We start from the raw sequence: 26,950 nt of genomic DNA, 5'->3' as shown, positions 1-26,950 counted from the left end.
TAAAACCAACTACAATGAAACAATGAACACAGGGATGAACTACGGGAATAAATCCAAATCAGAACACAAGACACCGAGCAGGGGATAATCAGAGACACAGACCAAGAAGAAAGGGAAGAACATGGCATATATACACAGAAAACTAATCTAAATAATAAGACACAGCTGGGATAGGTAAGCACCGGCAAAAGGAAGGAAACATAAGTACTGGCTAACAACAAGGGTGTTTTAAGGAAAACTAGGGTGGAGCAAACAAGACCACTAGCGAGCAGGTGTGCAGGGAAGACCTAATGAGAATGATGTGTGTCAGGTGCAACAGAAAACAGGTGGGAAACAGACAACGGTGGGAAGAAAAGCACAACACTTACACATGAGAAAATAACCTACAAAATAAATCAGCTAACAGACTAAATATGAATGAATACATGAAACAAGTAAACAAGACTTTAATCAGAACCCAAGATCATGACAACCACCTTAATACTCGGTCCTTTTTAGCTATGCTGGTGGTGCTGATGAATTTTGAAAACTTTAGTGAACACTTAACGCCCGAAACACACTGCATGCGTGAGCAGCGTGACGGCAACCTTGCCAAACTACAGCATGTTGCACACCCACAGTGTTCACACTGGCTGGCTGGTTTTGTTGCTGAGACGCTTCTGCGGGGCTCCCTGCTGCTTTGAGTGCTGTATTTCCACATTTATAAGTATGTTCTGCTCATTTATGAAGTCGTGCAAGCTCCTGCATGTCAACAACACGGCCCTGCTACTGTTTTTCAATAAAATAGCTTACGTCAACAACTGATGGGATTCTATTGACAGAAATGTTGTCAGAGGACTTTTGTTTTGAAACAGAAGCAGAACAGATATATTTGTATTTCCTCATCTCTGTGACAGATAAAGACGTTGAAACTGTACTAAAAGGTGGTATAGAGTCAATATAATTATCAAAATACCATTTTCACAATCTATTTTTACTGACAACTGCGCACAGCATGTGAAAAAAATCCACAAACCACAGTTTCTCCAGATGTGCCGCCGCTGACAGGCAGCTGAGAGGCGCCTGACCTGTGCTGCTCACGCAGGCAGTGTGTTTCAGGCATAACTTTTCATGTATAATCAGATAAAGATCCTTCTGAATCTCTCAGTTCTGGTCTGGTGCAACAGGTAGCTTCTTTCTGACCTCAACAGGGTGAAAAAGCAGTTGGTTTGGATCTTTATCGATTCTCCTGGCCTCAGCTGCTTTGAATAAGTAAATCCACTGCATTCTGTTTTGCAAACTTTTTCTTTTTACATCCAGTGCGTACTGCAGCTGCTCTTGCAAAGTACACACTGTTGCATATTAGATGTATGCCTACTGGAAAAGGGCCTAAATGCAGTATTGTGGACTGCTTGCTTTCACTACACGACACACAGACTACAAGCCAAACCAGTGAGGGCAGATGCTGATCCAAAAGTGAGCAGATATTAGTTATTTTTGTTTTTAATTGGTTGCACACCACAGGGCTCTAATGTCCACTTATTTATTAAACCAAGGTGGTGATGGTTCACATGATTTCTTACACCACCTTGGTATTATAAATAAGTAGACACTGGAGCCCTGCAGTGTATGTGTAATCGATTTATGTACTGTATTATTATGTATTTATGTACATTTTATGTAAAGACCCAGAGGTATAAATACTTAATAAAATTCACAATTTAAATATTGATATGTGTATAAATCAGCAGAAGTTGTTCAACAATAATTTAGAAGAAAACAGTAAAACTAGACCTTTAATCTATAAGACAAACTAACAAAAAGTTATTGATGCTTTGGTGGAGGGCACATGGGTTATATTCTTTGTTTTTGAGTTTCAGAGAACATTTGCAGGAAATTTGAAGTAAGTAAGGTAAGGTAATCTTTATTATTCCCAGGGGTCAGTTATTTTTGCAGCCAACAGTCGAAAACAACTAAAATGCATAAACAGCAGATTACACAGAACTGTTTAAAAGGAAAATAGCAGCAGGAACAAATGAGTTCTTGAACCTGTTTGTCCTACATCGTTTCACCACTTATGGAGGCGATTTTTGTTTTCTGGCTGATGTTCCCATACCAGCAGACAAATGAAAAGGTGAGCACAGGTTTAATAAAACAGGAGTGAACTCTCAGCTGAGAGATCTAAACTAATCTGAAAATTAAAATATGGTTGCATATCAAAAACATTGCCCACTGCGTCCAAGTAATTAGGCAGTGAGCTTTAATTTTTCTGCCTGTAGTTTTCTAAGCAGTGACTACAGTGGAAACCTAAACAGGTCACAAGTACCACACCGTTGTGATCTGATCAGATCCTCAGGTCAGGCTCTGCTGGCTGTTCCGAAGTCCTGGCTCAAAACTAAAGGCGACTGACCTTTTGCAGTCAGGGCTTTTCAGTTTCTTTAATTCCTTGCCAGAAGATTTAAAGTCGCAAAATCAGTAAAATGTTTTAAATCCTCAGAACTAATCAAGAAACTGGATATACTGCCACACGGCTGTATGCCTCCGCACCCCGAATCAAGTTGCACTTAAAGTTTACATTCATGTCTGTAAAAACATGAATGCTTCACACAGAAGACCTATACAATTAGCACAATTATGAAGGCTGTTCTTGAGCGTTCTTGAGTTATGGCCAAAAATATGTGGTCATTGTGACCTTGACCTTTGATCTTCCACCGCCAGATTAAAAAAAGTTCATTTTTGAATTCAAGTGAACGTTTTTGCCAAAACACCTTCAAGGCCATCTTCAGATATTGCATTTGCAACAATGAGATGGATGCAAGGTCACGGTGACATTGACCGTTGAACACCAAACACCAATCAGCTCATTGCTACGTCTATTAGAAGAATTGTGTCAACTCCCTCAAGATGTTCTTGAGATATTGTGTTCACAAGAATGAAACAGACGAGGTCACAGTGACCTTGAACTTTGACCTATGACCACCAAAATTTAATCACTTAATCATGAAGTCCAAGTGGATATTTGTGCCACATTTGAAGAAATTCCCAAATGGCGCTCTTGAGATATTGCATTAAGATATTGTATTCACTAGAATGGGACGTATGGACAATCCGAAGACATAATGTCTCTGGCCACTGCTATCACTAAGAAAAGCTTTTTCTTAATCCCAGCACAGATTTTTACTCGTAACACTATTTGACTGTTCATTTTTTAAATAGTATTGTTGGGTATTTTATTCCCTCTTATGTTTGTGTTATTTGTTCAGATTTTATTTGCCTTAATCCCGGTTCCGTACAATGCAAAGTGCTACATAAATACATTTTAAAATAATAAGAACAATGATAAAAACTGTAACTTTTCTTTATATTACAACAAACATTTCCTCCTGTGTGTTGGAAAAAAGATGCTTATTTGTTTTTCTTTGCTTCTGGCCCTGGAGCACATACTAATAAAACTCAGTGAATAACGTCACAAAGGCATTAGTGAATATGATGCATGGCATGCTAAAAACTCATTTTTTTGTTGCCTTCCTATTCTGCTTAAATCTATTGAATATGATGCAACATTTTGATAGGATGTAATATAACACAAATAGTAAAAGTAAATTCTATTTTGAGTCAAACAAAAAGATTTGTTTAAAAAAATGGAAAAATATGTTCCAATACAACAAGTATAGAAGTGATGGAGGAAAATCATAACTTGTACATCTTGTCAATGTTATTTTGGGCATGAAGTCATGTCAGTATTTCTGGTATACAACTGGTGTTAGGCTGACATAATAAATCGCAGATGGAGATTACTTAGAAGTTATGTATGAGTATTTCATCATTAATCACATGATGTCAGCACAGCAGGATGACGGATCTTTGCCCTTGTTAAGATGATTGAATTTTATTTTTATACACCATATCATTTATGCAAAAAGGGCAAATGTACAGAAAAAGCAGAGGGAAGCAGCCGAGTATATTTGCATAAAAAAGGTACCATTCTTGTTTGCGTTTGTGTCAAACCTTTATGTCCTTCCCTATGGCAACTGCTTTTTCAAAAATAATGTCATAATAAATATGTGAATATCTATCTTACAGTGAAACATTTACAGAGTGATTTTCAGTACCAACATACAGGTAAAGTTAACTTATTTACATAGTTTACACCTTCTTTTTTTGTCAATGCGTCAGATATCCACCACACAGCCCGGAGCGTTGGCTCTGATAGCATCAGATATGACCTTTGCTCCTGATTCTCCAATTCCATTCCCCTGCAAACTGTGAAACAAGTGTCAGTTTTTAATGAACACAGTAAATGTCCTCCACACCCACACATACAGAAAAATCTCTCTATAAAAAAAAACCCATATTGCTGAGATGTGACAATATAACTCACTTGATGTATGTCAGATGGTGGTTTCCCTTCAAGGCTGTTGCAATGAATATGGCTCCATCCATACCCAGAGAGTTCTCCTGCAGACTGAGGGTGCACAGTACAATATTTCTTTAATCAAATGTCTAGACATGTAAGTATGAAGCTATAAAGGAAGTCCACTACATATAATCTCCTATGAGCAGCCTTTTGGCTAACTGGATGAAGAGTTTAGATTTTTAACTAAAAGTCAAGTTAGTGTAGGAATTGATAATGTCTGTGTACAACTAAGTAGATGGGTAGACTACAGAGGGGGGAGTGGGTGTATCCTCCTATATAATCCAATGGCTTTTTGGCTGATAGGCGGTTATCCTGTTAAGAGCCAGAAAAAGAGGCAGGTACACCCTGTATACCTGTATATGCTCTCCACCTCACCTGTGCAGTCAATGTTAGTTACCAAACTTTGGGAAAGAAGCTAAATAATTTGTTGAGCTCATGTTTTCAGCTGTATGATTATAGTCCTTTGGCCAAATACACTATATACAAGAAGCTGAGTCTTAATCAAGAGACATGCATTTGAATTGGGAAACTTAATCTTAAATAACAAAAAAATATGTGACCAAATGAACCATTTCATTAAATGTCAAGTGAATGATACAAATTCAGTGCACTGAGTCAGACTGAATTTCAGAAAAATCAGTTTTTTAAAAATGTGAGCGTCAGTCTCGCTCTATGTCTCTCACCATGTAAACTGTTTGTCTATTGTGTAGTCAGGACTTACTTCAAAGATTTGAGGCTTCTATTGCTTTTCAGTGCGTTAGCCAGAGCCTTCGCTCCCTCCATCCCCACAGTGTTCCCACGCAGACTGAAACAGTGGAGACGCACAATCACTTTGTACAAATCACAATAGTTGTTGTACATAAATGACAGTGTGTGCTGTAACATGAGCAGCCTCACCAATAAAAGAGAAATACAGCAGGTTTCAAAGATTGACACAAAGAAATACTGAGGAGGAATTCAATTGATCAATATTTTGCTTTATGCAACTACTTTTTTGTGCTGTTTAAACCTTTGAAACCTGAGCAAATTGGTTGGATTTCTTTCAAAAAGATGGAGAGAAGGTTATGAGCAACTAGGCAGGACATGGCCCAAAAATTAGCCTAAAAGGTACAAGAAAACTATGTGTAAATGAGCACAAAAAAGGAAAAAACAAACAAACAACAAATGACTATTAGAATACATGAAAATAAATTATTATAATTTTTTTTTATAATTTTCTAAAAAAAAACCCAACTAATTTTCAGGTCCTTTTCTTGGCACCTTTTACTAATTTCTTGCTATTTGGGGGAAGATTGCTCAGTGCATTTTGCTCCATGTTTTTGAAAGAAATCAAACCAATTTGTTCAAGTTTCAAAGGGTTATATAGCTCATGACAGGTGTCTAAAGAGCACAACAGAACCGATTTTGATCCAGGTTTCAAGGGGTTAAACAGATTCTTTTTAACATGTCTTTTCTGTCCATATTTTCAGTCTGTTCGTGTTTTTGTTAAACTGTTTTTTTATGCCTGAAAATACATTTTAATTTCAAATATGCTGACCTTTTCATAAAGACTGAAAGAAAGCCCTTTGTAAGAAAAACAAGTCTCGAGCAGAGTCTGAATTTTTGTGATTAAAAATGTAGTACACTTTTTAGAAAATCAAAGTATAATAAGAAAACCACATGTGAATGTCTATTTCGAGTAATCCTAAACATTAAATACATAAGTCGACGGTCTTTGTTAAACTTCTTCAAAAATCATGTAACAACTCTATATGAGCATTAAACAGTTAAACAGCACTGCCCACAGTGGTCGAGTACACCTAAAGATGACAAAGAAAAGCAAAATCTCTGACAGATGACGAATCCATATTGACTCAAAGTATGTATTGTCAAATTGTCTAGTTTGAATTGTGATACTGAGAGGCATAAAATCACAGCACATCAAGTCACTACATGGAAAATCAAACAAAGAACAGAATGCAAAGGATCAAAAACACAACTTCTGGTTTAATTACGCAAATATTCACTGAGAATCAATTGATCCTAACCAGATTAATGCCAGACTAACCAGAAAAGAGCCTTGTTGTAGAGCAACTGAATAATCTCCGTTTGTGACTCGCATTTGTTCACAAAACAAATTTGACGCTGATGAGCAAATGTTGCAGTGTTAACAGAAGGAAAGCCAATACTGCCTCGCTGAAGTGATGTCGGTCTCAAGGAAACACTTGTGGAACTTTGCCACTTCAGACAAGTTTAACTGTGTGTTTGCACTGACAGACATTTGAAGAGACAAAAATATCACATATACAAAGTAGATAAACACAAGTGATTAGATCGGTAAAGCTGACAAGTAAGAGGACAAAAGTATTTCAGACAGAGGAAAAAGAAGACAAGCAGCTTTAAGATGAGTCACAGTGTCTCTCGCCAACGAGCCCTGCTTAGCCCCATTCAAGCCAAATGACGGCCTGTTATATCTAAGATTCAATAACAGACAAAGGGAAAAACAGAGATACTCCTGACTGAACTCTGCTGTCTGCTTGTTGCAGTATGTGGCTGATTGTCTTATAGCAAACAAACGGTTTGAAATAATTAAGAGCTTGCACTCACTCTAAAGTTTGCAGGGTTTGGTTTGCCATTAGAGCCTCTGCCATTGCAATGGCGCCACTTGTGCTCGCGGAGACTCCCTGGAGACTAAAGAGACAGCATGCAAAACAGTGAACACATGGAAATATAAGAAAACCAGATGTCACACATGAAGAAAGATTAATGTCAGTCACAACCTTTATGTGAATGAATATATATATATGTATATGTGTATATATATATATATGTATGTATATATGTGTGTGTATATATATATATATATGTATATATGTGTGTGTATATATATATATATATGTATACATGTATGAGTTTAAAAACTGTCTTTGGTCATTAATTTTAACCTAAAGGAGCTCAATACGATATTAAGAGCATTAATTCAGCAGCAAACAACTATGCTACTGTATGTAAAATATGGTGAAGTCAAACTACCTCTGTGTGTGTTGTAAATGGAGTGTCTTTGTGATTTCCAAAATTCAATGGAAAAATAAGATGGTCTTTTTGTTGAGGGAACCAGGCAGCGCTAACTTTCGCCTGGCAAAACATCATCGATGATGCACTCAATAGAAACGTAGCACCCACCCTCTGGTTCCCCCTGGTTAACACCGTAATCTCCGTCAGCACTGTTGCTACTGTTAGCCGTGTTCATACTGTCTGTACCGTTAGCTGCTAGCAACTGGCTCAGCAACCTCCATGTTGAGAACCATGTGCAGACAACCTCTAAATCATAGATATGCTCTGAATATCGTATAAAAATCCTTCAACACTTTGAGCACTGAGCAAGTTGGGGCAGTTTCTTTAAAAACAAGTAGAAAAGGCAACCAGCAACATGGTAAGACATGTTGATAAGAAATTAACAGATTTAGAGAATTTAAAGGAAAGAATATTTATAAAAAAAATACAATAATTACATATTTAAAACTATGTTACAAAGTCAATATATTTTAAAGCATTATTTCAAAGTAATTCCCTTGTTTTTTCTTCCTTTTTTACCCACATATTTTCAGGTAATTTTTCTACTTTCTTCTACATTTTTTTCACAAATTGTCATGTAATTTTCTTGTACTTTTTTTTTTATTTTTTTTTAAATTAATTTCTTAGCTAGTTTTGGGGTCCTTTCTTCTTCTCTTGCTCATTGCCTTCTTTCGAAATTTTAGAAAGTAAATTTTGCTCAGGTTTCAAAGGGTTAATACTAAAATACTGATTAATCATTGTACATAACCATAATGTATGCAGGGACGTGTTGGTCTTCAGAGCTTCGGCAAGGAAAATGACGCCTTCATTCCCAATAGCATTCTCCTGAAGACTGCAGCAAAAGACACAGAGACAACTGTAAACATTACAACCCTGTGACTTTAATTCCACATTACTGTTTACCTGCTGATAGGACCACAGCAGTCGATCAAATGCTGCCACTAATCTACTCCCAGTGATACCAATACAGGGGAGATAAATTTGATCAATGAAATGACAGTCATTTGGGAAAGAGGTGAATGGCAATGATGAGGCTGTAATGCAAGAGGTCTGAACTATTGGACTTACTCCAAGAGCTGCATTGTGGCGTTGGAGAGGAGAGCATGAGCCAGAGCTTTAGTGGCGGAGGACTTGATGAAGTTCCACTGGAGACTGTAGAAGGACAAAGAGAGGCACATTAAAAAAAAAAAAAATCAAAAATGCAAATGCAGAGGTGACAAAAACTGCAGTTCCTCGAATGGCCACTTGAGGCTGGCTCTAAAAGCGAGTGAGTACCTATAGACCTCCATGTTACAATTCCAAACTATTACAGCAGAAATAAACATGTTTACAGCCTGGTTGATTCTATTAGGATTTAAAGTCACATATAATTTAGGGTGTGGCTCCTTTGAGTGACTGTCTGTGAGGCGTTGCTGCCGTCTTTGAGTTAGATTGGCCCCTCGATCCCCCACAGCTCCAACCTCTCTTCCAAATATGGTCACCTCTGGCTCTAAAAACCCAATATGGAGAAATGCCGAACATGAGGCTTTATAACAGGAGTCCACAAACCAATAGGTGATATTACCGTGGCTACGACCATTATTTTAGATAGTCTATGCCTTAAACCTTCATTAATAAACTGTCTGACCACTTGGGGGCAGCACAACAAGTTATAAACAACAAAACACTGACATATTAACATCCTAAACATTTGGTAACATGTTCGCAACTAAATTCTTCACTATATTCACCATGTAATCGCTAACTTTGGCTTTCTGCTGCTTGGTGCTGGGCGGGAACATAGACTGTTTAAAAGGAATGTGCCAAGCTACAGCAGTGCGTTTGAAATTTTGACCATCACCATCTTGGGTTATTGGAGCCAGAAATGACCATATTTGGAGACAAAGGAGATGTCTTGAAGACAGCCTGTCGCTCTGGGCAACCACGCCCTTAATTCTATAACTTTTGAGTTATATGAAAATTCAGCCCCTGAACACTCACCAAATGTTGAACTTTAGAGACCCAAACATTGCATAACTGCACTGAAAAGTTTTGAGAGGTTTGAATACAGGCCGATGCTAGTGGGAAATTCTATTCTTGCACCATTATTGTGGTGCTCAGGAACATGTTCAAAGCATGTGAGGCAGGTGATGCAGGTGATTTACTTAATTGCCTCACTTACTGCAGAGAGGTGAGACCTTGATTAGACTTGATTGCACCAGCTATAGCTTGAACCCCTTCATCATGCAACAGGTTGGCTGTGAGACTGAGAAAGACAAAGACACACACACACACACACACGCACACAGAAACACATACACATTAGTTATCTATATATTTAAATCAATCAATGCCTTCAAGTTAAGTTGTAATTATTATCAGACTTCTTCAAAGTGGGGGGGGGGGGTTTCGATGTCTCTGTGGGGTTCAACAGTGCACAATACAATTACCAAGGTGACTCACTCAAGGTCCTGTAGGGAGTTGTTCTCGTGGAGAGCATGTGCCATGTTCTTTGCTCCCTCCACTCCGATGGAGTTCTCCCTCAAACTGACAGAAAGACAAATACAAAAGGGAAAGAACCACTCATCAACATACTGGAATTTGGAGTGAATTCACATCTGGGCCTGTGTGCCTGATGTGGAAACCTCCTATCTCAGTAAGCAAGCAAATAATGTCTTTCCAAATTGTTTAACTACTATTTTAAAGAGTTGGCTTTTATCATAGATCAGTCTAATGAGGTCTTATACGGTTGACTAATGTCAAGAAAACGTGAGATGGCACTTTTCATAAACGGATCAGAGGTGTCTTAGCTAATACTCACTTGAGGGAGACAAGGCCGCGGTTCAGCCTGAGTGCTTTGGTCAAGGCTGTCATCCCCCTGTTGCTGATTGAGTTACTCTGAAGTCTGCCGAGAGAAAGGTTAAACGCAGCTGTATTAAATTGTGAACCAAAGTGTGACAAACTACAGCATTATTAAAACACATTAGCAGTAGCCTTTTGAATAAAAGTTGATGTGAATTATAAGTACAATGCACTCCTGTGCAGAAGGTACTGACTGAAGAGAGAGCAGCGTGTGGTTGACTGTCAAAGCCTCCGCCAGAGGGATTGTCCCTTTGTCCCCAAGCTGGTTGCTACAAAGACTGAAGGCAAGAATAAAAGTAATACAGTAATAAATGAATATCATAAACCTTGACACTCTGTAATACAAAAGGGTATTTTTTGTGCTAACTGAACTTAAGCAGCAAATGAATCTATTATTGAGCCACTGCACACATAAACAAGTGTGAAGTGTTAACCCTTTGAAACCAGTGCAAATTCAAATTTCAAAACATGGGGTTAAGGCAACAAGCAACTTAACTAGGCATGGTCCAGAAATTAGCAAGAAATTAGTAAAATTAGTTTTCTCCTGAAAACAAGAAAAATCAACAGCAAAAAAAACAAACAAACGACAAAACAAAAAACAAAAGAGAAAAAGACCTAAGACTGCTTTATATATATGTGTGTGTGTGTGTGTGTGTGTTTATGTTATGTATTTTATTATTTTTTTGTAACGTAATTATACATAGAAGATTTATATAATTATAAATATGGTTTTCTGGACCTTTTTCCTGATTTTGCCAATTCTCCTTTCTTTTTTTAAAACTAATTTTTAGATTTTTAAAATTAATTTTACTAATTTCTTGCAAAGGGTCAGATAGCTCGTGAAACATGTCTTGGACAGCACACAAAAATAAGTCATGATGATTCTGGTTTCAAAGGGTTAAGCCACTGGGTTAAACGTAAACCATGTCTTCTTAATTAAATGTATGCTGTTATCAAGATCAGTGCTGTGAATGGAAACATCCTTTTACATCAGCTTTGTGAGGGTGCGGTTCATCTTCAGTGCCTCTGCAATCTTTTTGGCTCCTCCCGCTCCGATGGTATTCTTCCGTAAGCTGAATCATTATAAAAGACAAAATATACTCGACGTTATAAGCATGAAGCCAGGCATCACACTAGAACAAGCACATCCAAGAAACACAAATGAGAGGCCAACAACACTCACTTCAGAGACACCAGTTTGCGGTTGCAGTGCAGCACTTCTGCAAGAGCCTGAGCACCTTCCTCCTCAATTGTGTTGTTCTGGAAGCTGATCAATGGTGGAAATTGAGCAATTACACCAACTCAAAGTACACTGACTTCTTTTAGGACATAAATAAGTGTATGAACCAAAACAAAGCAACTATACTCACTTGACTGATACCAGGACTTGGTTCATTTTCAGAGCTTCTGCCAGAAACTTTGCACCTTTCGAGCCAATGTTGTTGTTGCGGAGACTAAATTTATGATATACAGAATCATATTAGAAACACAATGTGTTAATGTATAGCGAAATGTGAATACTTTATGGATTGCAGCAATTTAGGGAAACAGAGATTAGCAGAGATTCAGACTTTTATTTTTTAAAGTGGAGTACATGAGACAGAATTGATTTGTAAAGAAGTGCTCAATTTGCAGGAGAAGAGCCCAAGTTTCCTCTTATGGATTCAAAAGCTTATGGCAGTTGACTTGAATCAGTTGTAATCAGTCATAGGTCAAAAGACAAAAAACAAATCTCACTTGAGAGAAGTTAGCGTCCGGTTCACCAAAAGGGCTCGACTCAGGGCTTTTGCACCTTTGTTGCTGATAGCGTTTTCTGCCAAACTGAGAGGGTATAAAAATGAAAAAGGTCACAGTCATTTGGTACAAATACTAATGAAAATCACTGCACTAATCTTACAAGCACATGATAACCATTGAGTGTCTCTTTCACCCTTGAAATCAACAACACAAGCACTAATTAAAAAATATGAGCAATCAGCAAAACAGCAAGTGAGCAGGTTCAAGTTCACTTGCTTTGGTTGAGAACTACTGCGAAGTGTTCTTCGTATGATGCTTGCTGAAAAGTATCTCACCTTATTTTCTGGATATGGCAGTCTTTAGCACTCAGGAGGCTTCCCAGCAGCTCCATGACATCATCTTTGAAGTTATTGTTCTCTAATCTGTGAAACAGATAAGCTATAAGTTTCACATTTAAATCTTACTCCTGTATTTTTGGGTCCTGAAACACCACGCCGACTGTTGGCTGTCGGTGAACATCTGTCTCCCTAGTTTTTGTGGTGTGTCGTGAAATGTTGGTACTAATCGGCTATTATTCAGTCAGTTCAGGATTTCCAATTCTTTTCGGACTTGGCGGAGCCCATTATTAATTATAATCACTCCGACTGGCAGTTCAGCTCAGGGCACAAGAAGAGAAACTGAGGTGAGGAAAGCAAACAAAGGTCTAAAGTCATAAGGACGTGGGATCAACTTTTTATATTAGGGTGAGATTATTTTTTTAGTCATTGATCTCTTAACAAAAACGGTTTGTTGCTGTTTGCTCTTTTAAGATCAGGTTGTGTTGTTAATGTGCCAACTAGCTATCTAACATCTTGAATTCGTCCCGTTGGCCTTCCAGTTCCTTTTTTTAGTGACAAATACAAACTACTGCCACCCACTGCTATGGAGAGACGTTTCCTCTCACTCAGACTGTTGGTTGTTGGCTGTCGTCTTTGCAGTGTGTTCAAGTGGAAGGTTCTGGCTGAGAACCAGGCGACATGAGGCGATGCAACAGTCAGCCTGAGGGCAGCAGACGGGGGTTGATATTTTAAAGTGCAAACTCAAGACCAACCTTTGTGGTTTGGCTTTTAATTGAAGTTTACTTGTTTATTTATTGATTATTTCTTCATACATTTTAGTCTGATTTACTGTTTTAATCAATGGTATATTATTTTATTTATTATTAACATTTTCATCTACTATTATTTGCTCTGTTATCCTTTTATTTACCTTTTATCTACTATTTAGAGTATTTTATTTATTTTACTTATTATTAATATTATATTTATGTATTTTTTACCTTTTATCTTTATATTTAGCAATTCCTCAGTTCCTGGTTTTAATGAGCACTATTATTTTAGTGCTTTAATTAATTACAAAGTTTTGCTTTTTTTTTTTTACCCATATGCCTGTGTTCTGGTTTTGTTGTATAAAGCTCTTTGTGTTAGTTTTGAAATGAATGTTGATTTAGTGTTTTGGGCCTTTTAGTTTACTGAGAGATGTTGCTTTGTGGAACTGACCTGAGATAGCCGCAGTACAGCAGCTGTGGGAGCAAGCACTTCACCGTGGAGTAGTTCAGAGAGCCTGTCAGGTTGGTTTGCTCACTGCACTCTGGAGACACGTGCAGCAGGTATCCCAGCACCACACAGTGAGCCCGTGTTAACTTCCCTGCTAGGCTACCGAGCTGTAAATCTTCCTCTACACTCCGCAGCAGCTCTGTGTGTTGCAGCTCCTGCATACAGTAAGCCAGGTTAACTGCACGCAAGGACACCACTGCACCCCCACTGACCAAGAGGCCTTGTAGAAACCCTGCTGCCCACACTTTCTGGTTGCCATCATCTTTCCCGAGAGCCAGAAGCCCAGCGAGAGGTTTTTGCGCCATTGGGCACAGCAGGCCTGTCAGGAAGCGGACAAACACATCCAAGTGACCGTCGTCAGCCTGTTGTGAGTGCTGAAAGGCACTTCTAAAGTGGTTCTGGAAGCCGATCTTGGGCCAAGACATAGTGCTCTCGGAGAATAAGTCAAAGATGGCCCGCTTGGAGGAGATGTGGTAGAAAGTAGCCGCAAGAAACTCCTGTAGGGTCAGATGAGTGAAGCGGTATATTGTGTTTATGGCTGACTCCTCCCGAACAAGAACTCCATTACCAAGACTGCACTGAGTTAACAGGAGATCTATCCCATAGGCCCTGAGGTCCTGCTCGCTGAAGGTGAACTTGTGTTTGAGGAGGCCATAAAACGCCAGTCGTCCAAGGTTTCCCAGCAGTTTACGATTGCTCCCATGGAGCTGCTCCATCTTCACAGGTTCCCTGCCTCTTGGCTCACCTACTTCTGCCTTCATGGAGCAAAAGTGAGCATAAAGCTCAGTGCAAGTCTTTGGGAGGCTCTCTTGTGCTTCACTCTGCATGATGTACATCAGAGTGTCAGCTACTATCCAGCAAATGCACGGTATGTAGCACATCACCATTAAGATCTTATGCGACTCCAAGTGCGCCCATATTTTAGCGGCAAAATCCCTCTCAGAGAAGTGGTGGTTCAGGAAGAGTTGGATGTCCTTTGGGCTGAATCCTGGGATCTCAGTCACCCTGTCAACCAGTCCTCCAGGGATAAGTGACGCCACTCCCGGTCTGGAGGTCACCCACACTGCTACGTCAGGGAGCAAATTTCCTCTGATGATGTTAGTAACCAGATCATCGATGGACACTTCTTTCTTTGGGTCGCTGCAAGGAGCTGCATCTGAGAAATTTAAAGAGCAGCGGAACTCGTCCAAACCATCAAGTATGAGCAGTGTGCGGCAGGAGCTGCTCAGCACCAGACTGGGGTCTGATACATGAGGAAAAGCCATTTTCACCAGCCTCTCAGCAGAGACTTTCTCCAGTGAGTTCAGCTCACCGAAAGTTAAAGGCAAGATGAAGCTCACATCTGTGCAGATGGCACCTTGGCTCCACTGTCTGATGAAGTGTCGGACCCAGGTTGTCTTGCCGATACCTGCCACCCCGACTGTGAGGGAGACCCTCGGAGGCAAACTGACTCGGGTCAGGGGCTCCAAGAGTTTGGTGAGCCCTAGTTGTCTGAGATGATTTCTTTTCCCTCCTCGAGTCGCCCCCACCTGCATTAAGTCATGTTCTTTTTGCTGGAGGTCGGAAAGTCCATCGACCAGGAGCAAGGTTCTTGAGGAGATGTTCAGTTTGGGGCAGCTGACTGAATCTCTGTCTCTGTGCTGCTCATATCGCCGTAACAGCATCTCTTTGTGCTCCTTCACCATGGAACCTGCAGAAAATTAATTTGTCTCTTGTTAATGTTATTTTTTGACAAAAAAAATGGAAAAAATGACCACATTACTCCAGTTCAAAAATCCTGATACTCCCTAGCTGTCACTCAAAGAACAGATTTTAAAATCTATGAATCACTCTGTGGTTCAGCACTCAAATATATCTGACATGCTTGTGACATATGAACCTTCTAGGACCCTCAGGACATCTGGGGTTGGCCTACTGACCGTTCATTTAGTGATTAATTTGGCCTTTATATCTTATCTCTTTGTAGCCTTTATTGTGTTTTTATATTGTATTGCTCCGTAAAAGCACTTTGGCTTGCCATGTTGTATGTAAATGTAAATGTAAATGTGCTACACAGCTATATATAAAGCTGCCTTGCCTTTGTAGTTTGAATAAGTAATAGAATAGCATTTATAGTGTTGTATCCTAAGAGCAGTGCAAAGTGCTTTCCAGTGATTTACATTTACACAACCACATTTATACACTGAATAGCTCTTTAGGAAGCAGTGTGGTCATTGACACGTTCACATGCTCTTAAGAAGAAATCAAACCACGGCCCTCACTCTTCCAAAATGATCTTCACCCTTCAAAATAAAGACCAACACAGACAGCAAATCCCATTGAATTAAAGTCCCTTACCGTGGTTAATGATGAGCTGAGCCACCTGAGAGTCTGAGCTCTCAATGAAGCCCCGGAGAGCATCGGACCCCTGATTGTCTTTGTCAGTGACGATAGTAGTGAGCATGTTAACCTGGTCCTGCAGCCGGCCTGCCTCCTTAATCTTGGTCTCCTCAGCTGAACTCAACACTTCCACCTTTCTCAGGTGGGTTAACATCCCCTCCAGGAAGGAGGTTGTGACGAAGCGTTGCATTTGGCCTTGATGCTTTTGGATCCAGCCGAGATCTGAACCAGAACACAGAGAAGATGAGTGAGATTATCAAGTGATAATTAACAAAGACAACATCTTAAGATACAACAAGCAGGTTTCCCTCTCTTCATTTTTTTTGTTTTTATTCATTTACCTTTTGTCAGGTACTGAAAACTACACTGATAATTCATCATTAAGGGACAGACATTGGTTATTTTTATTTTTAAAAAAAAGAAGAAGTAAAAAGTATTTAAAGTATTATGACATAGCCTAGCTTTGCATATCCATGAACAATCAAAAGCGATTTTCCAGTTCCTGCATTTTGTTTTTATTTCTTAAGTGGAAATAGTTTTTTTGTTTAAACCTCTGAAACCTGGACTGACATCACTTTTCTTTTGCTGCTTTCAGATGCATTTCACAAATATTCAAACCTCTGATCCCTGTGCAAATTGGTGCTATTTCTTTCAAAAACATGGGAAAAAAAAGACAATGAGTGACTAGGAAAGAAATATTTCACAAATTGCAAGAAATTAGTAGGTTTAGAAAATAAATGTTAAGCTAGGAAAAAATGTCTAGGAAAAAATAAAACAAATCTGAAATCTGATAGAAATCAAGCCAGTTTGCTCAGGCTTATCTTATCATAATGAAGTTAATTTAGATTGCACAGAAGAAGGGGGATACAATGACACCATCAGCGCTGCTCTCCCATTAGCCTCAATTTATAGCACCAGGGAAGTGCATCAACAATGGCACAACCCAAACAGAGAGAGGATAGTGCATTTGTTTTCTCCAATAGCCATCAGTTGCTGTCCTCAGGTACCAAACCATATCTGTGTAAGTTCTTTGCGGTCACTTTTCCCAGTTGCAGAAATGAATGGTGTTTTAACAACATAATGCAGTGTGTCCTGTGTTATTGGTGGTTTCAAGGCTCTGAGGAAAACGTAAAGCAATCTGGCTTCTTTCGTTAAAGCTGCACCAACAATAATACCACTTTGAATCCCTGGCGGTAATCAAGTCTCACAATACCTGTGATACTTAACAGTGTGTTCCTCTTTTTTATTTCTCTTTTCGATTCCTACTCTTTACGACAAATATCATATACATGGTCAGGTTCTTCTGATTAATTTGATGGCTTGTTCCCTAAAACCATCTCTGATGTAAATCATCAACGACACACCCAAACAAAATCATTGTGGTAAATACCCAAATATCTACTATCTAACTATTGGATGGATTACAAAATCATTTTGTCAAACATTTGTGATCCCCAGACAATGAATCCTTAAAATGTTGGTGATCAAGTCAAGTTTTATTCATAAAACCCCCACAAATTACAAATCAGCCCCAGAGGGCTTTGCAAACTGTACAGCATAGGGCACTCTTTATGCTAATCCTCTATTTGGATAAGGAATATATCCCCTAAAATCTCTTTAATGGAGGAATTTAAATGAAAGAAACCTTCGGAAGAGCAACAGATGAGGATGTCATGTGTACAAATCCCCATGGCTGTTCCTCCAACTCTTCCTCCAACACAACCAGCAAGTTAAAATTTCTATATATTCTTTAAAACATCTCAACATCTACTCAGCGCATTGGCACAGAATGTCACCATGAAGTTTACATTCTTGGTTTTTAGTGAAATATCTCAACAACAGTCAAATGGTCATGAAGGCTGTCGGGTGCCTCTTGGCAAAAATGATACAACTGTTTTCTTTGGATTAAACAACTCAAAGAATATTGGTGTCTGTAATCAATAATTACTGATCCACAATGCTGCCTGTGCTCATATCACCTCAAAGAAAACCCAGAAACTCATCTGTGTTAATATCCATTTATAGAATAATTACGTTATGTAGATAACAATCACATTAGTGAGCACTTTTGCTGTTGCACATAATAAGTTGAATTTGCACTGCCTTATTCCACATTTCAGCGAGGTTTAATTATTTTATTGAGTTAGGTTCTTGTTTCAAAAAGAACCTTAAAGGTTTTGACATTTGCCAGTTTCTAATTCTTGAGAAAGATCAAAGTCATTTCCTGCAATGAAAGGTGGCGTGCGATACCTTGCATTGTGAGCTGGCACTATCTAAATAACTGATAATAACTTGACTTGACTTCCTGAGCAGCATCAGGGTTTCCCGTAGGAAATGGATGTGGTTAGCGGTATTTCATTGTTTATTATTAATCAATTTGTAGGAGTGGACCTCAGAAGGAAACTTTGAGTATGAACATGAACCTAGTTCCTCTAAAAATAAGTTTAAAACTCCCATGTCGACATGAAAAGAATAAATCTGCAAAAGTGTAAATTAAACTTGTCAGACAACATTTAATAATAAAACATATTTCAACCATATTTGTCTTTAAAAAAAGTCAGTCTCTAATTTCATTTGATAATTTAACAATCTGAACTACTCCTGACATTTTTGCAAGCGCCTTTATTCCACCTCTCTGCAAGTCTTTCCAAAAGTGTTCACCGATTGCCTTCAAATTCCCACCAGGCTCAGTGTCATCAGACTCGCCACAAAATCCTCCTCCTCTTGATGATCGGATAAAGTCGCTTCATTTCAATAAGAACGATAAAATGAAACCAGGGTCTTTCTCTCTCTTATCATGAAATAGGAAACTGATCTTTGGTTGGTTGTCATAGATTTTAGAAGACTTAAAATGTTAACCACAAAGGTTATGAAATTGTCCTTCCAACAGATTAAATTAATCACACCTCCTGCCGCCCTACAGATAAGATTCTAATCGCACCTCTGTGGCTTAATATTCATGATAAGAGGACGGCAGAATGTGAATATGAAGGCATAATATGTGGCTGACATCCACATGATGATAAAAGAACTCTGTGTCAATCAGAACTGAAGATAGATCTCAGTATAGTAGAAGTGAAGATCATTTTCTTGCCCTGTTGTACATGAAAGTGCAGCCCTCGTCTTTTACTGAATGTTAATTCCCTTTAATGATGCTGTTATTATTGCTGATATATTTCCACTGACTACTGCTGAATGACCTCATCTAACTATTAGGACCAAACATTGCCCTTTTTACCATTATTATCCTCCCATCCTCCCCCTAGAGTTTGGACTACTTGCTGTTAAAGTTGTTTTTTAGTTGAGATTGGTTTTTGCACTAGTATCTGTGTATATTCTTACATGTCACAGCAAAGCAGCTTCTAGCATTAACTACACCAAAGCCAACTGTACATAAGAGTACGAAAGCCCATTTCCCCCAGTGTGATGTAAAAAGATCCTGAAAGTCACAATGATACATTTTCTTGAAATAATGACTTAGTATCTTTATAAAAAAAATACTTTGTATCTTAAAATAATGACTGCGTTTGTCAAAGTATTGATCTAGTATCTAAAAATAATGACTTTGCATTGCAAGAATGATGACCTAGTATTTCAAATAGTATATTATTAAAATACAACAAAATAATGACTTTAAATTGCTTAATATCACAAAACAGGGACTTAGAAAAACAGCATTGCAAAAACAATGACTTAATATTGTAAAATGTTATATGGTAAAAATAAACTTTTTTTTAAAATAATGACCTAACATTCTGAAATAACGAGTTAGTATTGCAAAAACAATGACTGAGCATCTCAAAATAATGCTTTATTAATGCAAAATGACTTAATATGGCAAAAATATTGAGAATAAAATAATATCTTAATATAATTACTTAGTATCACAAAAATCCTAATTTAGTATCTCAAATAATGACTTAGTATGGCAAAAATAATGATACATCTGAAAATAACTACTTAACAATGCTAAATAATGACTTGGTATTGTAAAATAACATTAAGATTTCTCTTAATAATAAACATTTTAAGAATTTGCATAGGCCGGACTTGTCTCGTTTTGATATGCCTTACAGGCTCTTTTTTTTCATTACACTGACTGAAAGGAGCTTTCATACAAAAGACGTGATAACTCTTACCCTCTGTTTCTGCCTGTGAAGAGACAGAGCAGGATGTAGACTGGAGATCCACGTAGCAGTCGTCCTGCCATGTGATGCGCTTGCTCCGGTCGAGGATAGAATCGTAATGTGCCTTCCTCTCCATGATAAACTTGAATAATTTCTGCCCTCAGAAGTTCCTGTGTGTTTACACAATACAAAACAGCATTAGTTTAACAATCTGCAATTAACTCAGCATGACTGGCTGTAATGACAGGAGGTGGAGAAAACAACAGGCCTCTGTCCTCCAAACGCTTTCTCCGCAGTCTAATTAATGAAATGTGAACTTATATTGTGTATTAAGTCCTGCAATGCTGATTCTGTATGTCTGCTAAAGAGCAAAAAATGTACATCTTTATCAAAACAAGATGCATAAAGCAATTTGCTCTCCAGCTTTTACTGCGAATGCGATTAAGCTGTCAGCATATGCTCTGAGAATCAATAAACACTTACAGGAAGCAACAGATGGTCTTTACCTTTGCTAAATGCAGCCTTTTCACGTGTGTGACATGAGGTCAGAGAGCCACTTGATAGTGCTTTACTTAAAACTGAGACTAGATATGTTAAGAAAAACAGAAATCTGCCTAAATAAAAGCAGAATTGATGCTATTAATATGGATTTACAACTGCTGGAAACTTTGCAATGTCACCAAACCCCATGAAAAAAAGAAAATAAAGTGAGTTTAACAGGTGTAATAAGAGAGTGAAGGGGGAGATTTTTAGCCTTGATTAAATTACATAAGTGAACTTTTATTTTGCACACACATCATACTTTCACTTTCAAAAAGAAAATAAGCCAAAAATAAAAAAGTAAGAAGCAAACAAACAAACAAAAAAAAGAAAAAAAGAAAATGACCTCAAGAAAGTGCTAAAAATGTTTTTTCCTTTGTCTATATCATTTTAAATATATAATTAAGAGAAATATAAACATAGTTTTCTGGACATTTCTTTTTTATGTTGACAATTTCTAATAATCCACCCAAGCTAATTTTTAGATCATTTCCTTGTCACCTTTTACTGTCTTTCTTTTTTTGTAGTTTGTTGCATCTTCTTATGTGAACTGTGCTACATAAAAAATATATATTATTAGTCAGATGTAATATTGCAAACTGCAGAAAAGAGTTTAATTTTTGTTTGAGGTTTTCACTGAAACATAACGGGAAATGACAATTGTCTTCCTGTGTGGTTTGATGCTGTCTCGTCACTTCTCACAAAGGAAGCTGATTCAAAAACTCAGATGTGCTTAACGCAGCATGCCAGCTTCCGCAATACAGTCTTAATAGCCAAAGCCACTCGATAACATACTGTTACAGTAGAGAAGTGTTAGCAGAGTGACCCTGAGTACCCAGAAACATATACGCATACAAAAATATCTGCCAAAAAAGTCTGCAAAGTTATGCAATAATTATCATCAAGTAAAAACACAAGTAGCAGTGTCATTTACATGATGCAACAACACCAGAAACACACTGCAAAAAGACATATCACTTGCACCTTAAATAAAACATCTTAATTATTAGGTAGCATGCAAGATGCATTTTAACGTGTATCTATCATGATTTTTAGCATTTTCACTTGCCTGGGCACTCAGGGCCATGATGGAAAGTAAATATTTATGGCTGGAGTCAGTTTTACAGAGCTCTTGTAACTGTGAAGGTTAAAAATAGGAAGAACATTGTGCAGTGTGTGAAGTTCAGTCAACTTACCTTGGACTTGAGGGTGTTTGTGGGTGTCAAAGGATGCGAAAAGATGCCCACACAGATGTTTTACGCAGTGGTGCCATAATTCTCATGAAAGCACGTGTAGGCCAAGTGTGAACGAGAAGAATCTCAAAGTAGTGAAAGCTAGTTATGGATTAGCGAGCAAATTAAATGAGTCTCAAACACACAGCAGCCGAAGTCATCATAGTCAGTGCTGTCGCTGCATGCTGCAGCTACTTCCTGAATATCTAATCTGCTTTCCTGTGTTGTGGTAAGCAGGTTGAACAGTGAAAAGGAAGAAAAAATGCGTGCTTTGAACTTTGCACGCAAGGCCAGAAAATTTCACCGCACTTCAGTGTGCTCTATTTGGACAGCTACTCAAATGTGCACAACCACCAATGAGGGCTGAGATGAGATGTAATTACTTGTATTGAGGCTGCCAGAGCAAAGAACATAGAGCTCCAGGTTGCAAATGCACAATGTAAGTACTACTGTACTGCAGACATGTGATAAATGAAACATATTTTCAGTAATCTTAAAAATGTAATAATACTGGGTATTGTAGAGAGAAAAGTGTGCAAGTAGTGCAAACTTAGTGTACCAGCTTCATATAAAAAACCCCACATACAGTACAAGGACAGAGGCACTGTATGCATCTATTTCCTGCAAGCAGTGGAAGGTAACTGTGTGTAAAGTATAATTAGATATTCGGGATCTAACTGTAGGAGGAAAATGGAGTATAAAAAAAATGTGAAACTGCACAAATAGCCCATCTGCTTAAGTACTTTATTTCAAACCTGCTACACGTGCATGACATTGAAAGGAAAACAGAGGAAAATAAAGTGGAAGGCAAAATCCTGGAGAGAAAGCTTTTTGAAGTGTGAGCTGGGGATGCAGAAGATGCAAAGTTTTCTTTCCGTAGTTTTGTGTGACGTGCTCAGTGTGTAAGAATATACACAGACTTACATTGTCCAGTAAAAAGATTTGTAACGTTCTGGTTTCTCTTGCAGTTTTGTTAGATATAAACATTGATGTACCTGATCTACTTCTTTTCCACGTCTTATGATTGTTGTCATTGTTCTATATACAGTATATATAAATACAGTATATATAGGGATGAACATGATTCTCATGTTAAACGTGCTTGGAGGTGAAGTGTTTGGGGTTGCAATCTTGAGGTGCAATTGCCTTCTGCTATCTATTTAAAACTTTCTGTCCCATTTTACACTAAACCTTAAAATATAGCATTTCACAATGAAAGACATTCTATGAACATTACAGCATAATTTCAAAGGGAGGAAATTTATTTACTCACTAAGGTCCTGATCAGACAGAGTGCCACATGAGACAGTGCCCCTCGCTTTTTGCAACATGCAAAATGCAAGCTACACCCATAGGCTGTTTAAATAATGGATGCATCTACCGGGATGTCACTCATTGTTTTTTTTTTTTTTTTTAAGAGTTAAAAGTGACCATGTTTGAATGAGGGGTTGAAGCTGTGGAGGAGCAAGAGGTGGATCTGATTTTTAGACTGAGGCGATGCCTTGGTGACAGCCTGTCACTCAAGCTGTCAAGCTTTAAAATATGCATAACTTAAAATAAAAAGACTGCCTATTTGGTTGAGGCCACCCCCGTTCACACGGAGCGCTTTTTGCACCTTGTTGCATCTTTTTTAATTGTTGCTAGGCAACCAAAAAATCATCTGTCCTGACTACAATTTTGAGTGAAGCAAGCACCGAAAAAAACTCAGAAAAAATGGGCGGACAGAGGTCTATTGGGATATAGACACAAGGAAACTGAAATCTGTTTGCATACATGAGACCCTCAGAAAGAGCAGAAATCCCAGCTGGTCCGGGAGGTTCACCTCGATGAAAGTCAGTTGGAGGCTTATTTTAGGATGAGTCTGAGGCCATCTGAAAATCTACAGTAGAGTAGAGTAACACTGTATGCTACCACTTGCTGTCATCGCCATCACAAAAGACTCGCCCCTCAATTCATCTGACTAAACAGTAGGAAAAAATCCCACTGACTTTGGGCTCTTTTTCTGGTCTGAGTTGAGAGTTTTTGAACTCAAGATGTTCAGGGTGCTTCTGCAAAGACATGAGGCGCATAGAGGAAAAAACCCCCAAAACAAAACAAAAACAACATGTGCTCAGCTGCGAGCAAAATGCTTCACTCTCATTGATGCAAACCACTACAAAAAGTCACCCAAAGCTGCTAAAGTGCACTCTGTCTGATAGGCTCTTAAAAGCAAAAAAAAAGGCCTTAATATACATGATTTTACTGGTTTTCATTAATTTTTATAAAGTTAGCTGAACTTCAAAATGCAGATGAAGGCTGCAGTGTACCTTGACAGAGGTGTATTATTACATGTCAATGCTGAGAAATTAGATCTGAGGAAGATGGTAGTGAGGAGGAAAACCTCATCTCAAAGGCAATTAAAGCAAACAAACAAATTCTGTGCACCACAGCAGATGAGTAAGGCAAAAGTACAAGGCAAGCGGCACATCAACTATATTAAAAATGGAGCATATCCAGTCTTATACATTTATTTCATGGCACTTCACATTGGCAATTTTATGATGACTTCCAAATTATGCTTTGCAGATGTTTGAATCTCAATAAAAACAAGTGAATCAAGCTAATATAAAGGTCCAGTGTGCAGGATTTAGGGGGATATATTGACAAAAAACAAAATAAAATGTAATAAGTATGTCTTCTTTAACTATATAGGAAGCAGGTCCCCCTCAAAGTCCTCCATGTTCAGCCCAGAACTAACAAACCTAACACCAACTCTAGATGGGGCCAACTGTGATTTTGTGTTGGTCACCGAATTTAGCAGCCCATCTGCAACAAGCCAAACAGCTTTGGAGAAACACTTATTTTAAACATTAAATTGCTTTATTCATGTTTTTACTGGTTGAGATCAACAGGTTCATTTGTTCTGGAGAGGAAGATACCTCTGCGGATAATTCGGCTTGTTGTATGAACCTCCTAAGCAAGGAACAATGAAGGAATCCTAACTGGAAGTTCACACTACGCACATGGGAGTTTGTGCTGGTTGCAGTTTGCAAACCTTGCCGCTAGATGTTACTGAATCCTACACACTATTCCTTTAACCAATCAAAATATTATTTCACTTTTTGCTCTTAACCCATCAACAGTAGTTTCTTTCTTTCTACAATAAGTTATTACTTCAGATTGGGGATACCTGCCACCTCCCTCAAAGAATAACTAACAAAATATCCATAGTATTTACACTTATAGCTGCAGCAGAGATGGCTGTGCTTTCCCTCTAATAAAGGCGATAACAGCTGATCAAATTACACTTAAATAAAAAGGCACAGTAGAGGTTTCTGAGCCACTAAAAAAACACAACTGAAAGAAAACATACTTCCGATTTTCTTCTGCAGTCTCTTATTTCTAAGAACAAGTACTCTTCATTCAAGGAATTACTCTCACATCCCTTCTAATCTCTGATTGAGAAAATGTAAACAGTTTGCTTGAAGTAAGCATACAAAAGTGGTTACAAACACTCATCACAAGTTAGCTCAAGACATTCACATTTAAAAGACAATCAAGCCCTTTGAGACACTATAGTTTTACAGCATTTAGCAGGAAAACAGAGCAGGAAGTCAACCGTTTGGAAGACTAAATGTGAGCCTAATGAATATTATCTTGGTTACAAGTCTGCTGTTAAAACAGAGAACGTGATGGGGGTCATGATATTGATAGAGCTTCCTGCGTAGCATGGTTGTTTACTTTTTTTTTTTAAATTTAAAAGGCTTTTTCCACAGTAACATAAACAAGTCAACAAAAATGACCATTTAGGACTCAAGTATTAAAAACAAAATCCTCCCTTTTCCTTAAAAAGTAGTAACCAGCACAGGCAAAAGTTGTGCACTGACCTTTAGTAAAATATGTTATTATCTTGTGTTTAAAATTTCATGGGCTGCCTGATTTAAGTGTCACTGGTGCCATAAAATATCACGTCACTGGATGCAACCACGCTGTTAAAAGTAAACTTTGAGTCATTTCATCAGTGATCTTCAAAAGACACACAGAAAGACACTTGTGGTGGCATTCATTTCAACAACCGCGCAATCGGATACGTACAGGTCAAATAAACCTCTCATTACCTCCCTGCCGCTCCCTCTCTCTCTGCTGAAGTCCTCCCACGCGCATGCGCACTTCAAGATACCTGGATTATAGATCTGACAGTCCCTCTGCGTGTTCACTCAGCTCCATGGTGTAGTAGTCCAGAGGGCGCCTAAGAATAGAGACCACAACACACACATTAATCAAGTCTTGAAGTGTGTGTCAAGTCTCGAGTGTTTTAAGAGCAACTAAGTGTAAATATGCTGACATTTCAAGTCAATCAAAATTCTCCAGGAGAAATGTATGGCTTGTATCCACTCTGAACTAGTACAATTACTTAAGTCTTATTGAGCGCGCGAGCGCGCACGCACGCACACACACACACACACACACACACACACCCACACACACACACACACACACACAGGTGAACAAAATAGTAGAAATCAGCATTAAGGGGTGAGTTTTCAGACCATGAAAAAATAGAAGCAGGACATTTGTATCTCAACCATAGACTTGGTCCCTTTGACAGCTGTACGTTAGTGTAAAATGTAATAAGATAAGAAAGAAGGTCTTGCTCTTTCATTCTGAGCTACAGCCTGAAACCAAAACCTGACATTTACAGCTGATATTTCACACTTTTGGAAAGTTTGCTATCACTTTATCCATAAAAATATGGATTAAAAGAAAAAGCAAATGTTTCACTGGATTTTTTAAAGTTAAACTGATAGTGATGCAACAGTTTTTCCCTTAAAAAAAAATCAACGTTCGCCATGCAGGCAGTTGCTTAACTCTGCATACAACCTGGAAACAGGGAAACAGGCAGCCTGGAACAAATGCACAGTGAACAATTCTGATACCTGTCTGCCTGCCTCTAAAGCTCCATAATTAACAGGTTTTCAATGGAAACTATACCAATTTTCAAGACAGTCAAAAAAATATAAGTTAAAATGAACAACTCCATCCTAAATCCCAAAACTAGAGTGCTAAAAC

The 26,950-nt window shown here is 38.3% G+C and overlaps 2 protein-coding genes across 3 annotated transcripts in view; both read right to left on the bottom strand.

Annotated features, from left to right (window-relative positions):
- Positions 1-1,887: 1,887 nt before the first annotated feature.
- On the bottom strand, positions 1,888-22,258 carry nlrc3 (NLR family, CARD domain containing 3). Its single transcript, XM_042508622.2, has 19 exons — positions 21,866-22,258; positions 20,142-20,299; positions 15,961-16,224; positions 13,567-15,313; positions 12,364-12,450; positions 12,029-12,112; positions 11,662-11,745; positions 11,475-11,558; positions 11,281-11,364; positions 10,486-10,569; positions 10,251-10,334; positions 9,893-9,976; positions 9,612-9,695; positions 8,519-8,602; positions 8,199-8,282; positions 6,983-7,066; positions 5,118-5,201; positions 4,361-4,444; positions 1,888-4,242 (listed from the first exon to the last, which is right to left on the bottom strand). The coding sequence occupies exons 2-19, from the start codon at positions 20,263-20,265 to the stop codon at positions 4,152-4,154; spliced, it is 3,405 nt and encodes a 1,134-aa protein (XP_042364556.2). The 5' UTR covers positions 20,266-20,299; positions 21,866-22,258; the 3' UTR covers positions 1,888-4,151.
- A 373-nt stretch (positions 22,259-22,631) lies between these two features.
- The window catches only part of LOC121959354 (uncharacterized), a 33,467-nt gene continuing 29,148 nt past the window's right edge, over positions 22,632-26,950 (bottom strand). For both annotated transcript variants that reach the window (XM_088070081.1, XM_042508623.2), the window contains exon 12: positions 22,632-26,129. In XM_088070081.1, coding sequence (XP_087926207.1) covers positions 26,066-26,129 — 64 coding nt within the window. In that variant the 3' untranslated portion in view covers positions 22,632-26,065. The remainder of the gene's footprint in view (positions 26,130-26,950) is intronic.

This window comes from Plectropomus leopardus, chromosome 19 (assembly GCF_026936395.1).
Source record: "Plectropomus leopardus strain MGB_pleo_1.0 chromosome 19, ASM2693639v1, whole genome shotgun sequence".
NCBI lineage: Eukaryota > Metazoa > Chordata > Actinopteri > Perciformes > Serranidae > Plectropomus > Plectropomus leopardus.
This window is presented reverse-complemented; position numbering and strand designations above follow the sequence as displayed.